This window comes from Pseudopipra pipra, chromosome 1, assembly GCF_036250125.1.
Source record: "Pseudopipra pipra isolate bDixPip1 chromosome 1, bDixPip1.hap1, whole genome shotgun sequence".
Lineage (NCBI taxonomy): Eukaryota > Metazoa > Chordata > Aves > Passeriformes > Pipridae > Pseudopipra > Pseudopipra pipra.
In genome coordinates, this window is record NC_087549.1 from 120,241,108 (window position 1) to 120,256,747 (window position 15,640).

Genomic DNA, 15,640 nt, shown 5'->3' on the forward strand with positions numbered 1-15,640 from the left:
AAATGTTTCTATCACACAACCCTGCTATTGCTAGGAGAAAGTCTCAAGTGAGCTTTTGAGGTGTGAGACACACACAGGCCTTTGTACTAAAATTATTAACTAAGGCTAAGAGATCTAATTTAGATGATATTACCAATGATGTGCATATTTCCATTTTTGAGTGGTGGGTAGGGGTCATGAGCTGTAGCCCAGGCTGAGACTCCAGACTTGCTTGTAAGTTCAGTTGTTGGGGATCTTGCTGGTGGTTGTGGAGGTGTGACCAGCTTCCCAGCACCGGTTCCTTAAAAAGAAGCAGGAAACCAGCACATAAACATCATCATGACCTACACCTGACAGTAAACTTTGCAAAAAATGGAGGGATTATAGAAGGAATGCAACATTTGGGGCAAACACACCCAGCTTCATGGCTGCTGTTTGTAAAGCCTGCAAATGGATTTATAGCATGAAGTATTAAATTTAAGTCAATATTGGAGTTGGCTCGGGCTTTCCATTTCTAGTTCTAGGGAAAGTGTGACATTCTGAAGTGTGGTTTTGTCCCAGTCTGGAAGGGACACAAGAACAAGCAGTTTCTTTAAGAAAAGAAAATCAACAAAACAACCAAACTAGATGGTATGTCTAAAAGAAAATAATTTCCTGACACTTTGGCACTTATGTAGTGGAATTACCATTAGGCTTGTGCATTTCACTGAGGAGTTGCACGTGCTGTCCAAGTTTACATCGAGTCAACCTACAACCAGAATTGTGTAAGAGGGAGGGAGCCCAAGGCCTCCAAATTACTAGCCTCTCAAAACTGCTTCTCCTTCTAGATAAGCAAGGGAAAGGCAGGACAATTTTATGGAAACTGCAAAAGTTGAACCACCATGAGAAATGGGTGTCTTGATGAAGTAACAGTTCATCAGGCAGTTCTGAGCATCATTAATCACCATCACGGAGCACCTCATCTGCTCTACTTACACGGCCTTTCCCATGGCTCTCAATGGAACCAGTAATCTTTCTTCTGACACATGGCTGCTAAAATAGAGGGTACAGAACATTCTCTTCAAATGTTCCTTATTAAGTAGCTGTCTCCATTTCTCAAACCCACACAGATCTAGGCTCATCTTTTTTATCATTTTCATGATCAGAGAAATACGATAAAAGTTCCTTCTACCATCCGCTCAAGGAAACACTGGCTAATACCCCAGTTCCCAAGTAGTCAGACAAACCTTTGGCCCTTTTCTGGCTGTTCCTGTTTGCTGAACAGCAGAACTGCATCCTGATTTGCTTTTGCTCATCTATGGCTGTAGCTGCCCCATCTTTGTTTAATTATCTCTTACGAATCTTCCCAGCTGTTGCCAATATTGTTCCTGCATGGGTACAGCTGTAGAGGAATGTCCTGGGTTAGGTGACACACAAGCAGCTGCCATCCTGGCACACACCATGGTGTGTACTCTGCTGCCCTACCTGAACTTGTCAAGATACCACTCATGCAGCTGGACACACACCAAAAGCAAGAAGCAACTCAGTGGTCCTAAAACTCTGGATCAGTATGTCGCTTCCAAGAATTGCAGACTGAATTATAAGACGTGTGTGCCCAGTGCTAAGAACAACCTGACAGCTCAAAAAGCCTGATGTTTTGGGTGTTCATGACATGCCCTGTAACCTACAGGTATTCCTCCCATGAGTGCTCTTCACTCCCACCCCACCGAGCCATCCAGTCACCAGTGCAATAGCAATGGTTTGGGTTGGAAGGGGACCTTGAAGAACTAGATCATCCTCAAGGTCCCCTTCCAACACGAACCATTCTATGATTTCTCCCAGTTTTGCCAAAGGGAGCAAAAAGCCTCCCTCCTCCCGACGTGCTGCTCTCACCTGCGCCTCGGCCGGGTCTCTTCTTCCTGGTCTCTGTCCCGGCTGCGGGCTGAGGGTGGCCGGGGGTGGGTGGGAGCGGCAGCGACTGGATGCTGCTTGGCTTATGGAACTGTGACAGCAAGTGGGGAGACTTGGGGGGCAGCGGAGGGGGCACGTCAGCACCGCTAAAGGCTGGGGAGGGGGGAAAGGAGAGCCTGTTCGCTGGGACCGGGTGGGCGTGGGGCGGCGGCGGAGGGGGGGGAGGCGGCGTGGGAGGGGGACAGTCCCTCCCTTCGGCTGGAGGGGCAGTAGCCGCAGGGACATCGGCAGTCCTGGCCGGCAGCCCGCAGGGGGGGACGAGGGGCAGGGGAGGGGGAGGAGGAGGAGGGGGCGGTTGGGGCGGGTGTGAAGCGCCTGCTGGAGACTTGGCGAGTTTGTCAGCCTGGGGAGGAGGGAGCGGGGGCGGAGGAGCCGCGCCGGGCGTCACCCCCTTGGGAGGGCGATCGGCCGGAGGAGGGAGAGGGGGAGGAGGAGGGAAAGTGAGGGAAGGTTTGCTGGAAGCGGGAGGCGGTGGAGGGGGGGCGGGCAGGCTGGGCCGCCCGGGGCCGGCTCCGGCTCCCGCTCCGGCTCGGGAGCTGCTGGGAGGCTCTGGTGGCACAGCTGCCCTTGGACCTTCGGCTGGGTGCGAGGGGTTACTGCTCGGCTTGGCAGCGCCGCTGTTCGCTGGGGCGGAGTGTTTGGGGGCCGCTGCTCGGACTCCGGAAACCTGCCCTGGCCTCCCTGCTGAAAACAGAATGTCACACGTTATCCTGCAGGACCGCGTTCCCACTCGTCAGACAAAATAGCGCAAAGAGCAAGGTCTTCGTCTTCCCCTCCCCGGTGGATACCCTAAGGGGTTAAACTAAGTCTTCCAAAACATCTCGTATCCAACAGGTTGCCCATGGTGTAATGGGGCTTAGGATGTGATGTACTCCAATGGGCACAGGGGATTCTGCTTAGTTATATGACGAACTGCTGAGACACCCTAGCCCCCTCCCTCTTCTTCAGTTCCTGCAAAATAAAACAGTTTAAGGAAAAGGGGCTTCTCTGCAGAGATCTGGGGTCCTTCACACCAGCCTCATCTGTCTAGTACAGCCAGCTGAGCATCGCTGAGTCCTGGTGAAAAGGTAGTTTGACACACATCATATTGCATCCTTGAAATTAAGCGATTGCTTAGGATTAAAAAATTCACATAAACTTTACATAAATCTCAACCCCATGAACAAAAGCCAAGCTCTTAAAAGCAATGCCTCAAGGGCTTTCCAGGAGGCACGGGTTCAAATATTTTCAACAGCAAATGCCCAAAGACTGTCGACTCTACAAAATGTATTTTCCTGAGTAAATGTCAAGGATTTATCACAAAGCAAGATGTCAAAAAAGGCATCTCATTCTATACTCACATAGTTTGATAGGCATGGCCACAATTTTAAAAACAACTCAAAGTAGCTGCTGCAGCTGAAGCTTTGTGAGGAAGCCCTATCACATGCAGTGCTTGTCTTCCAGGAGAAAAAACCCTGCAGGCAGAACCAAAGTCTTTCCCTGCAAAAGTCTGCTTTGCTCTGTGCTGCCTGATCAGGCACCAGCTGCCCAACAGCACCAGAGGTCATCACTGTGACTCTAACAGTCACCCCTCATTGATGCTGGCACTTCTTGAGGGGAAAGGAACAGTAGGGCTCCCACATTTGCCTTCCTCCTGTCATTGTGAAGCAACAAAACACTTTTTCAGGTCAATAAATAACCTTACTGGATCAAAACTATACTTTGTAAAGTCCAGAGGGCAAAAATCTTTAACACGAATCTTTAAAGTAACAACCAAGACTGTAATACCACAGAAATACGTGCCAATAGAGGGAAGGAAATATGACTTTGCCATTTGTGCTGAAATGATAAGCTCAAATTTCAACACTCTGAGGCACAATTAGAAGTTTTCATTAAAATAATGTAAAAAGCTCGGTTAAAGACATCTATTCAATCTCTTTCCTGCCCAGTGTGGAAAAAGCCTTTTATTTACCCTTTAACAAATAAGGCACCTGAGATCTAGAAAGATGGCTTCAAGCATGTTACTAATTGAGCCCTCCGTGGTCACATGATGAACTAAAGATTCAGAAAAAAAACCCAATAAAAATCAATTACTAAAGCTAACCCCAAAGTGTTTTTATCCCAAATCACTGTTCCCCTCAGCTATGCTTTCATACAAATGAAGTCCTTACCTGTCATGTCCCTCTGGCCTGCTGGTCTGAGAACAGGAAAGCCACCAGCAAATAAACCTCCCAGAGGCTGCTGAGAGCCACCTTTATTGACAGCTGGATTAACTCCATCCCTGTTAGCTCCTTTGGGTTCTGTTAAAAAGAACCAAAACACAGGGTATATCAGAAAATCATTTCATCCTTGCCCTGAGACTGCTAAGGCTTGGCATCGACAAACAGCCAAGGCCAGACTTTTCCCTCTACTGTTACTACAGTAACTGCCATCACTCTTGGACTGTAATTTGGAGCACAGCACCCTCTGGTGCTCTTTAATCTCACATTAATCATAACACCAAGAAGAAGAAGAAGTTGTGTTAGGCCTAACATTAAATTTATGTTTCCAAGATTTTTTGGCATTTTTTGTTCTTTTAATCTAGTAAAGAACAATTTTTCTGCAAGAGCCAACAATTCTTGCTTAATTTTTTTATTGAGAAACTCTCAAGGATTTAATTATTCATGATTTTTTATTTTTTTTTGACAAGGAATGCCTGTTAAGGAGATATCCAGCTACAGACTTATCATGAAATGTTAATAGTTACTGATCTCAGAGCAGGATGCAAGCTTAGACAGTGTCCCCTCTCTGCATCCTAAAGCCATATGAAGATACAGACCTTTGCTGAACTTCAAACCTTCAGTGTGAAACTGTCCAGCTGATCTTCACCCACACCTGAGGCTTCAGTGAAGCTCACTCAGGCCTTGCTGAGGAGCACATACTCACTTTCAATCTGTGGTGCACTGCGGTCATTGATTTGAGTCACTTTTCTTAAGCGAGTTCCCTGCTGGATGTCAGCCAAGAGTGCGTTTCGTGCTTTCTGATCTTCCTTCCGCAATTTGGGTACTTCTGAACTAGCCTGTTGACAGTAAGAGCATTAAATGGGAGGTGCAGACAAAAATTCACGCTTAGAAAGGATACACAGGCAAACATGGGATAGAAGATTCGAAATAAACCGCTCTTGGCGGCGGGCACTTCAAAGCCTTTGAGTTCAATTAACAAGAACAGCATTCACTTGTGCAGGAGGCAGAAAAGCTGAAGGTTTAAATATAACACAAATCTAATACTAGCTGGGCTAATACTGTTGATATTAGGGGCCTCGCTTAAATGAAATGTGACCTTCTACTTGGCCATTTATGGCCTCTGTCCTACAGCTCCAGCTCTCAGCTCTTTTCATGCTATTTACAATGGTTTAAACAGAGATTTTATATGCCACATCAGAATAAATGTATTTTATCCACTTAGGATAGCCTTAGGAAAAAAGACAGATAAATGCATACTGCTTTTATATTTGAATGTGATCATTAATTAATTTAGACTGTCTCTCTGTATTGGAGATTCACACCATCTTAGACTGCCTTTAGAAAAATATAATTATATTTTCTGCCCTAACCAAGCTCCACAGATGTAAATTCAAGTTGCAGTTTAAAGTTTTATAATAAAACCACAAATTATGTTTATTCTTTATTCTTATTTCATCAAGTTTCTTGTTACTAAAAAGGAAATAAATCAGATATTTAAAGAATTTGGACGTTTCACTTTCTTGAAGCAGATATTAACCAGCAAAGCTGTTACTTCTAAACCTATTGTGGTTGACAGAGTGGTCTAGCAGAGGGGAATCTTCACCTCAGATGAGTGATACGCTGCTTGGTTCCAAAATTCCCAGAGGTTAGCTAACTTCCTAAAGAGAGCGAATACCAGAAATGTTTCCATAGCCCTTAATTTTAGCATCACAGTCCTAATAAAGCAGAACAATACTAACACACTTTAAAACAAACAAATAAAAAACCCCCCAGCTTGGTAATGGCATTCTGAAAGCAAAACAGAAACTCGAAAACACTTAACCAGCTGCTGAATTAATGAAGTGTCTAACTGGCTAATCCCAAATGAAGTATTCTATTGGTACGATATTGTTCGTGGTTATTTTTTGTACTTGCTAAAAACAAAATAAAACAAACAAAACCAAAAAAAAAAAACCCAATCGAATCCAAACCCGAGCAAGCGGGATTTGCCGCGCCCCGCTAGATGGAGCTGCAGACCGCCGCTGACGCCGCCGCATTCCCGAGCCGTGATGTAAAAACTCGGAATTATAACCTGACTGACATGTAACTATGTGTTATTTTAAAATATTAGGAAATCCCCACTCTGTTACATAGTTTCCTCGTTTGAAACAGCGCTGGCTGCCCTTGTACTTTCAGGACAGCGAGTCCCACTGCCCATTAAGACGCCCCAGAAAAGCTGCCCGTGTCAGCAGCATTAGACCATGTACCAGCCAGAAACCATTTCCACTCCCATTCTCTGGAAGCTAACAATACTTACTGTGAAAAATGGAAATACCATAACTGGAACAAGGGTGATTCCCTTCCTCACAGAAGTTCTTTATCAGTATCTTCAACTTCACGCCTCTCTACTACCATTAACGACTTCGCTGCAGCAGGACAAGCAGGATCTAGAGCGATCTGACCAAGACCTATGTTTAAAATTAGATCCAGCAGCTGTCTTTTCGTTTCCAGGTTCAAGTGTCCATATATTATGCCAGCTGCCAACTTCACCTCCCTGATCCACTTCTCTGAGCAAACAGACTATTGGAATATAAAGCCTTGATATCCAAACAGTTACTAGGCTAAAATAGCCCACTTGTGGCAACTTACATTTGCAAGTGACCCATGACTTGGTATCAATTTGACATGGTTAAGACATTCATTGTTTCACAATTTGTAGCATAAAAAAGCAGGAATACTATTCTGCTGGTGCATAATGCAGCATAACAAGCTGCCTTTCTCTTACAATAGATCCCCTTACTCCAAGCATAACTCCATCCTATGCCTCAGCTGTTTCTTCTTGCTCTTCATGAAGGTAAGAGATAGAATCTTGCAAGGCCAGCCTGGTGGACTCAGGTGATTGATCAGCTGCTGAGTAGCTCAATACGAATTCTCTTTTTCCATTATGAAGTCAAGGTGGCCTGGGGTGCAGCATTGCCTGGCTGCACACTGGTCAGAGCCCCTTCAGATTTCTTGTTTGCTGCCTGCACTCCCAAGGCAGTGACAATCCTTGTCAAAAATCATTTCACCAAGTAAGCATCTCAGTCATTCACCTACTGGTGTCCTGTGTTTGCAAATTTCTGTTTTTACCATATTGCTTTTGATACACAATCAGAAAGGAACCTTCCTTCCTTTGATGAAGAAATAAATCTAGGATTCATGCTCATGCTGTGCTTTCAATCCACAGCACCAGAACAGACAATAAACATGTAAGTTCTTCATCAAGAGAAAAACAGAAAGAAGAACTCTTATGGCAGTCAAATCTTCAGTCCCTATCACAAGCAATAGAAGTGTTTCAGCAGGAAGACAAATATACTTTGAGAGTAAAAACAGCTGTAAGACAAAAGATGTAATTCTTAGTCTACTTTCTACCTCACCATCTGCAGGGCAGCCTCATTTATTTACAAAAAGAGAAACATCTCAGTATTTCAATGAAATTCAGAAAGGAAGAGGATAAGAATGTGAAGATCATTTTTTTTATCAGATGCCAGAGCTGCCTCAGGTAACACAGAGCGAAATTAAATTCCATACTTTACTTACATGAATTGGTAAGGGAACGGTGGGTTCTCATTACCTTAGCAACTACTAGGTTATTCTGCTACTATTTCAGACATAAAGAACGTCATGTTTGATACGTACTTAGAAACAGAACTGAACAAACCACGCATGTAAATTGCCTGAACATAAGAGAACTACTTCCTTTTCATCTCACCCAACTCCACTACGTTTTGTCTTCAGTGGCCTAACTTACACACTCAGCTATGCCATTCACTAAAGTATAGGATCAATGCTTAGGCTATCTGTCAGGTCTCCAAAGTACCTGCAAACAGGAAAATAGCATCAAATCACAATATTTAGAGTGATGTTTCAGAGTGTAAATCCCAATGGTTTTTCCATCATTCCAATGATGGAAATACACATTTCAAAATTTGGAGCAGATAACTTAGGCTGGCAGAGATATGAATCAGGACAGCACGATTATACAGAGAAATCCAGATCACTCCAGCTTGGGGCCATTTGAAAGGAACAACAAACCAAAACATGCTCCTCCACTGCTGGGATGGTGTGAGTGGGGCAGGTGGGGAAGAAAAGAAATAAAAAAGAAAGTTTCACAATAACACAATATAAAAATGTCAAATGTAAAACTGAAAAAACCCTGGATGACAGGTTCTAGCCACATCTCTGAAATGACAGCCTGCATCCAGAGTGCCACAAGCCTGAACCTGGCAGGAGGCTCCAGCAGTGAGCCTGCTTGAGCAAGTGTGGCAAGGAGGGGTAATGCACTCCTCCAATATATCTCGTCCTTTCAGAAAAAGCAGCGTGAGCAAAAATGGAATTAAAAGTTCAGTTCTGGTCTACAGATCTTTAAAATTACATTGTGAAATCCTGGAGATGCACAAGAAAGAGCTAAAGCAGTATTCAAAACCCTGGAGGCAGCAGCTCCGATTTTATCAGCCCTGAAGTCTATCTGAGGAGTGGTCCGCCTGCACAACACAACTTGCACAGGGAGATGGTGGTGGGGACTCAGTCAGCAGAGGCAGGTATTTGGTGAATTAATGCAAGATGCAACCAGACAAGCTGCAAATGGCAGCAGAATATAGATCTCCCGATTTTCAGATCAAGGCTGGATCCTCTCTGGCAGAAATGCTTTTTGTGAAGCACAAGCTGCTGGGCCCTGTACAGGTGTTGCTGACATGCAGTGCCCTGCACTGGGGGTTGAGGGGTGGGAATCACCCCAGCCAGTGGTTTGTAACAGCTTCTTACAGTTAGGAGTTCTGTGAAAATGGATCATTTTGTTTAAGAAAACAACTCTGTATTTTTACACTGTATGGACCACTCAAGGTTTGCCCCTGAATAATCAGTCTTAACACCCTAAATTGGGTTGTATCAGACAAATTAAGAACTGAGAGACTTTTTTAGGGAAAATTGACTGAAATCCATGGCAATGAGCTCCATTTCTAGGTACACTCTGCTGTGATATTTGTGTCACATTCAGAATGTCACTTTGCATCTTGCAAGACAGATGGGAGCACTGACCTACCCTTTGGGCTCCTACGATACTTAAAATATTCAAAAGGTATATGTGCTCAGATACTAAAATGCTGTAAATGCAGGAGACACCAACCTTTGAAAAAATTTATACTAGCACTAAGTATTGTCTTCAGATTTTAAAGAGTACCTCTGGACACAGTAAAGGGGAAATGCTCTGGACTCTGGGCAGGTAGTTCAGATTGCAATGGATACCTACGCTGTCCCATAAATGAGTTTTATTTACTCTGATTTTTAAATATGATCTTTAATGAATTTGTAGAACACTTTAAGGCAGTGTAGATCTTCATAAACATGATAACTGCAGCAAAAATGTACCTCTAGCCTTCTGGACAATCCAATAGCCAAGGAAATATGGGTCTTTGTTTCAGAATAATCCTATAAGCTGATAGGAGAAGAGGATCCAGCTCTAACATAGGAGGAGCCATAAATAAGAAAATAAAGCATGATTCCATCCAAAGGCATTACATACTCTTTTACTCAGAGAACTGAACAATACTGAATATTTATACTGCTAATAATTTATTTTTTTATCTGAACTAGATAAGAAAAACTAAAACAAAATAAGTCAAAATATAATTAGCTTATCCCTAACTCTCTATTTGATGAGACATATAATGAAAAAATTAAAAACCTATCAATTTGACATCAGTATTTTATTATGGGCAGAAAGAGAGCTCTCTCTTTTGCTGATGATTTTAATTATTTCTATGAATCTCACGGCAATCACCCTTCCTTTCTCCAGTCACCAATTTTTCTCCCCTACATGACAACAACAATAAAAAAATTCAATGCAGAGATCAAGCACAGATACTGGTAGAAGGCATAAGCAGCATATATTTTAGTAATAGAAGAGTTTGAGGACACCCCTTAACAAACCTTTGCTTTCTTATTTTTCTCTCCCATCCTCAGCCAAACCTGCACAGGCATGGGCTGAGGCAAGTGATCTTCATCAACTCAGCATGCAGCACCTCAGGTTTGGCTTTTAAGGAAGGCAAAGATAGTGTAGCAAGATAAAGGATGAGCAGAAAGCTCTAGGATGAGGAATATTTGGTAACAGAGAGCACGTATTCACGAAAACAGGAGTTCTTGGGCCAGTTCTAGCCTTCTTTGGCATCCAATCTGACACAATTCAGAGACCCAACTTAAACTAAGAAATGCAAAAGAAAAAGTCTACAAATATGGCAATGGACAATTAAAACGAGCATGTAAAACAGCAGACAGGGCAAAACCAGCAATAGCTGCAAAGGCAATGTAGTCAGTAATGTGATAGTGCCAAGTCTGGCCAAAGAAACTGTGCATCAATAGTAAGAGACAACTAAAACATTTAAACCTTAAATCAGGGACCTACAAAGCATCAAGGAAGAGCATGGGCCACTGGAAATATAATAAAATCCCCCAAATATTATTCCAATATTAACAATAACTGAAATTCTGGTGTAGACAAATACAGATTTTCAGGAAAGAGGACAAATAAGGTGAAGCAAGCTGTGTAAGGCTATGTGCGTCATGTCAGAGATGGCTGAGAATATTGAGAGGAAAACACAACTTGTTTGGAGTTGGTAAATCATCTGAGGAAAGATGATGAGTGTTCTCACTGCCCATATGGCACCACAAGATTCTCCAAGTAGGAGAACATAGAGGGAGAGATTATGACTGGGTCCCCCCATCCAGCCACAAAGCTCCTATTCCTTTGAAGGAAAGCCAGGGATGGGGTTGGTGCTCACAACAGTCTTGAAGGGCACAGACCTTGAGTAAGGGGCCTCGAGGGACAACGATCTGCTAAAATACTCTTCAGGGAACACTGATGATGAAAAAGAATGGACTTAGAACAGGAAAGACCTGCTTGTGATCAACTTACTCCATAACTTCCTTCCACTTAACCAGAAGCTGCTGACCACAAGTGTTCCATAAGGAGATCTCTGTAACCATCAGGACTAATGTATTTAAATAAATTTAGCCCTTAAAAGACTTCACCCTTCTCAAAACCAGAACTAACAGAAACAAAATAATATTGAGAGTAAGGTTCCAGAACATTCTAACAAACTACAATGTCATAACTTTATATTGAAAGAATGATGTTGTTTTGGAACAAAGTAAAACATGGAAGCTGACCAGCATGTCTTCCTTGACAAAGCACAGGATCATAAAAGTCATCTATGCATTTTTAGCTCAACATGAAATCTGAAACCCCGGAAGAACTTGTCTTCCCAAGATCAATCCACTATTACTAGTTTAGAATTATGCCAAGAATTCATGATTTTATATTTGCAGCAGAAGCAGTTTGCCCAGCAGGCAAGAGTGGTACTTCTACAAAGAATTCTCAAACCAGCAGCTAAAGTCTCCACGAGGAATGTGCCAAGAAAAGCAATAGCAGCAAAAACAAGTAGCTTATAAAATAATAAAACAGTTTCCAGCATTATCATCCTTCTTGCATTTATGTTACATATGCATCAGGTGTAGTTTCATTCATGCACTGTCAAATGCAAAATAAAATAATCAAAACAATCCCCCCCTTCCACCTTAAGGAAAATCCAACAAGACTCAACAACAAAGCAGATGACTTCTTTTATTTTAAATGTTTTAAACTGTTTGTTTCTAAAGAAGCTTCTGAGATTGGTACGTGCGAGTTTTGGTTCTATTCACAAGGGAGCCCTGACCTGTGACTTAAAGGTCTTTAATTATGGAAAACTTTGCCATAGTGCAAGATTCCACCTGCATAGTCAATCTCAAGATCAGAGCCTCTTCTTGTGTTTCTGCTGCATAGCATAGAATGAAACTAATTAATTCTTGGCACTTGGTCTACCTGGTTAAACACGGCAATCTCTCAGTCTCCTAGCAAGCTGAGCCTCAAATGCTTCCCAGGTGAGGGGTCACTCTCCAGCCAACTTTTCTGAGAGAATCCACAAGAGGGGACCTGCCAAATAGCTTCCTGGCAGCTAATGAAATCATTGTTTCAAGAGAATGACAGGCGTAGCATTTGACAATTCCATCTACAGCCAGCTCAATACTGATTAACCATGATCTTGGCCACCATCGCCCAAAGTTCTGCAGTCTGAACCTGCTGGGTTGAAAAGGTCATCGAGCAATGTGTGTACTTAGATAGGCTGTGTCTACACAGACCTTGTTGCTCAACTTCTAGCAAGGGAAGTACTGTGCAAAAGTTGTTACAGTTCTCTTCCCAGTGTTACAGCCACCGCCTAGTCCTGGCATTAGTCCCAAATAAAGAGGCGTTTCAGTACTAGCAGAGCCTGGTGCCTGCTCTGCATTTGCATCTACCTGCTTGAAGTTACCAGCACACACAATGGCAGGGAACAGAACATAAAAAAATAGCATAGCAGGACTTACTTTCTTTCACATCTGTATTCCTAGTGCCCGTTTCAAAGACTACCAGTAATCAATGACACTGCACCCAATAAAACCCTCCGCATTCTATGTTAGCACTGTTCTATCAGAAATATAAAATTTTGTATACCGAAAGGTTCTCTTGCTCCTGCCTCAAATGGAGCAGCAGACTTATTAACAAGGGCATACTTAACAGTTTTCCAGTGTGGGTTGCTGAATTTCTGTACCTGAATACAAAAATGCAACAGAATCAGTATGATGATTTATACCTGCTGAGCCATTGAGCTTTTCTTTTGGTGTTTAACTTTCTGACACCCACATTTGAAATGTAAATTCTGGCTATTTTTTCATTTAAAAAAATACACAGTAACAGAAGCTGCTAGAATGGAGGCAGTATAAAATTTAAACTACTCTAAAAGTGTTTTACAGCAGTCCAGAAAGATTGCAAGTCAAATACCAGAAATACCTCAAGGCTGGCTTCAAAAATAAGTTTGAACTTCATCTTTTGATTTCTAAATTTTTGGGATTCACATTCCTTTGATTTTCTCTGCATCAGTGAAAAGAGAAGTGAAAACTCTTAGGTGAACAAGAAATCCTGAGACTCTGGCATTGCAATGAAAATGTCAAACAGCACAAGGCTGAAAACACCACCATGGGAGCTGGTGACACTACCACTGTTTATTCTCTCTGTCTGTCATAAAAGGGTCCCCAGATTGATAAGGAATACCATGAGTAGTAACAACAAAAAATTCAACATGTGACTGCTAACACACATCACAGTTTAATCTCTCTCTGTTCTAAGAACAGTAGGCCATTTCTCCTACCCAGTTACATGTGCAGAAGCTACTGACCATTCTGAAATGCCTTTTAGCATCCAGACAAAATTATGGTCAGCCTCAGAGAGGAGAACAACAAGAAACTAGCATTTCTTGCACTGTCACCTTTCGGCCACGCAGAGAAGTCTTACTCAAGTATTGTTATACTTCTGAGTTCTCTTTTAATTAAAAGGCTACAAGCATAATATTAATTGACAGATGGAATTTAATATGTAGCCATTGCATACACTACAGATGGGGCACTGATTTTTCAGGGCATTATTACCTTGTGATTAGAATGGTAAATTAACCTATTAGCTCTCTGCAGCTAGGCTGCTTCTAGTACCTGGGCCTGGTTACAGGTACCAGTTACAGCTGGTAACTCTACAACATGCTGCAATTTCCATACTTGAGTGTGTGAAATTACACAGATTAAAAATAAATAGAAAGAATGCTCTTTAAATGCTTTCCATTCCATTCGGACAAGTAGAACACATGACATTATGAAGAAACCTGCAAAACAGAACTCACCACCTAAATACATTAAAAGTGGTGACCTAACAGATCTCAGTAAAGCATTCAAGATTAGCACCTATGTGCTCCTATGACATTTAGCAGTACATGCCCCTGTACCTGTCTCCAGATGAAACAGAGCAATGCCAACCTAGTATTTATGTTTTCTTTACATCTTCACAGTTCCTGCTTGCCCTTTCTGTGTTTGTTGACTACAAGAGTAGAAGGTTACAGCAGCAACACTTTGAGATGACATAGCTATGCAGTTCCCCATTTTCCAATTGCTGAAAATTAAGTCAAATAAACTACACAAAGACAAAGCATTTTTTTTCTACATAATTGCCTCTTGCTTTTTATGAAAGCAGACTGGTGTGAGATATGACATATTAAAATACTATAAATCAGTTTCCTTTATTTTGGCTGGAACAAAACACTCAAAAATTTCAGCCATGCTTTGCCCAGCACTTAGTACAGTCTGTATGACCGTCAGTTATCAACAAGATTACCAAGCTGCACTCCCTCTCACTTCAGTCTGTTTTACCTATCAGCAATAAACATTATGATTTAGTACCTCCTGGCCTAGGAACTCCATGACAAAGTAATAAATATCATCTTACTCACGGCTCGCATAAAATTTTAGTAAACACATTTCTGCATATTTTGTAATTGGCACCATGCATGATTCTGTTCTTTCAGTGTTACACTTGCATGTCTAGGGTTCTGAATGAAAACTTGAGAAATTACCTTAATTTTTACAATAAATAATTAGCAAGTATGCCCAAACATTTATGCGTAGGCACACATTCTCTCATACTATATTTGGTAAGACCAAATCAAAATACCATAAATCATCATTATCTTCAGCCAGGATGTTTTACATATGTTGTTTGTTCTCTTTCCACAGAACAGTAGTGCTAAATGTCATAGGAGCAAAACCAACTCCCACACAACTTCAGAAAAACACTGTAGCTCTCTGAATTTCTTGGGAAGATTGAAGGAAACAGCTCAGCAAGGTTTGCACTCTAACAGCTGCATGAAGGAGAGAAAAAACCAACCCTCACCCCCCTGCAAAAGGAACACTATCTGGTGATGTTTTTCTGAGCCTTGGAAATCCTTCCTCTGTGTAAATAAGGCATTTATCACAGTGTTATATCATGATGAATTGCTTTTCTGAATTTCTTATTACAAGAGTAGAAAATAAGATCAGAATAACAAACTTCGCAAACACTGACAACAGTAATTCAATTTTTTTTTTTTAGTTTTAACTAAATAAGAATGAGGTAATCATTAAGAATAATCTACATGCCAGTCTAGCATTCATCATTATTTCGAGTTTCACATTTCTATCACCAAAGTAAGCATATTCCTTTCTTCTCCTGCTCTACTAGTTTTCAATATGCCATAAGGCAGCAAATAAACACCTGGTGCCACTTTATTGGCTTTAACCATCTGATCCATTGTGATTTTGGGGGTTAATTTCTATGCTAAGACTTTAATAATAACAATTCCAAAGAGAACAGAAGTATTTTCCTAAACTCCACAAACATATGAATCATTAAACAAACATCTTCTCTGAATAAGGCACAACCCAGCAGGGCTGCTACACATCCACGCTTCCTTCAACATTAACATTTTAATAGGTGATGACTGGTCTTAGCATTAGGAATTCATATATATGCAGGCTACACGGCAGTGAGCAGCCTTCACTGCACAGGAAAAGTGAACATGGTTTATCAAAGCAAAATTCTCTCTTGATGCTTTTCTTGGGAA

At 41.8% G+C, this 15,640-nt stretch overlaps 1 protein-coding gene across 5 annotated transcripts in view; it reads right to left on the reverse strand.

Moving 5' to 3' along the window:
* The window catches only part of WIPF3 (WAS/WASL interacting protein family member 3), a 37,886-nt gene that overhangs the window by 4,508 nt on the left and 17,738 nt on the right, over positions 1 to 15,640 (reverse strand). For 3 of the 5 annotated variants that reach the window (XM_064673976.1, XM_064673969.1, XM_064673960.1), the window contains exons 3-6: positions 4,834 to 4,966; positions 4,080 to 4,208; positions 1,852 to 2,613; positions 134 to 280 (exon numbers count right to left, since the gene is read on the reverse strand). In XM_064673976.1, coding sequence (XP_064530046.1) covers positions 134 to 280; positions 1,852 to 2,613; positions 4,080 to 4,208; positions 4,834 to 4,966 — 1,171 coding nt within the window. Of the gene's footprint in view, positions 1 to 133; positions 281 to 1,851; positions 2,614 to 4,079; positions 4,209 to 4,833; positions 4,967 to 6,426; positions 14,902 to 15,640 lie in introns of those variants that run through there. The other 2 variants (XM_064673992.1, XM_064673984.1) reach the window with 2 other exon arrangements.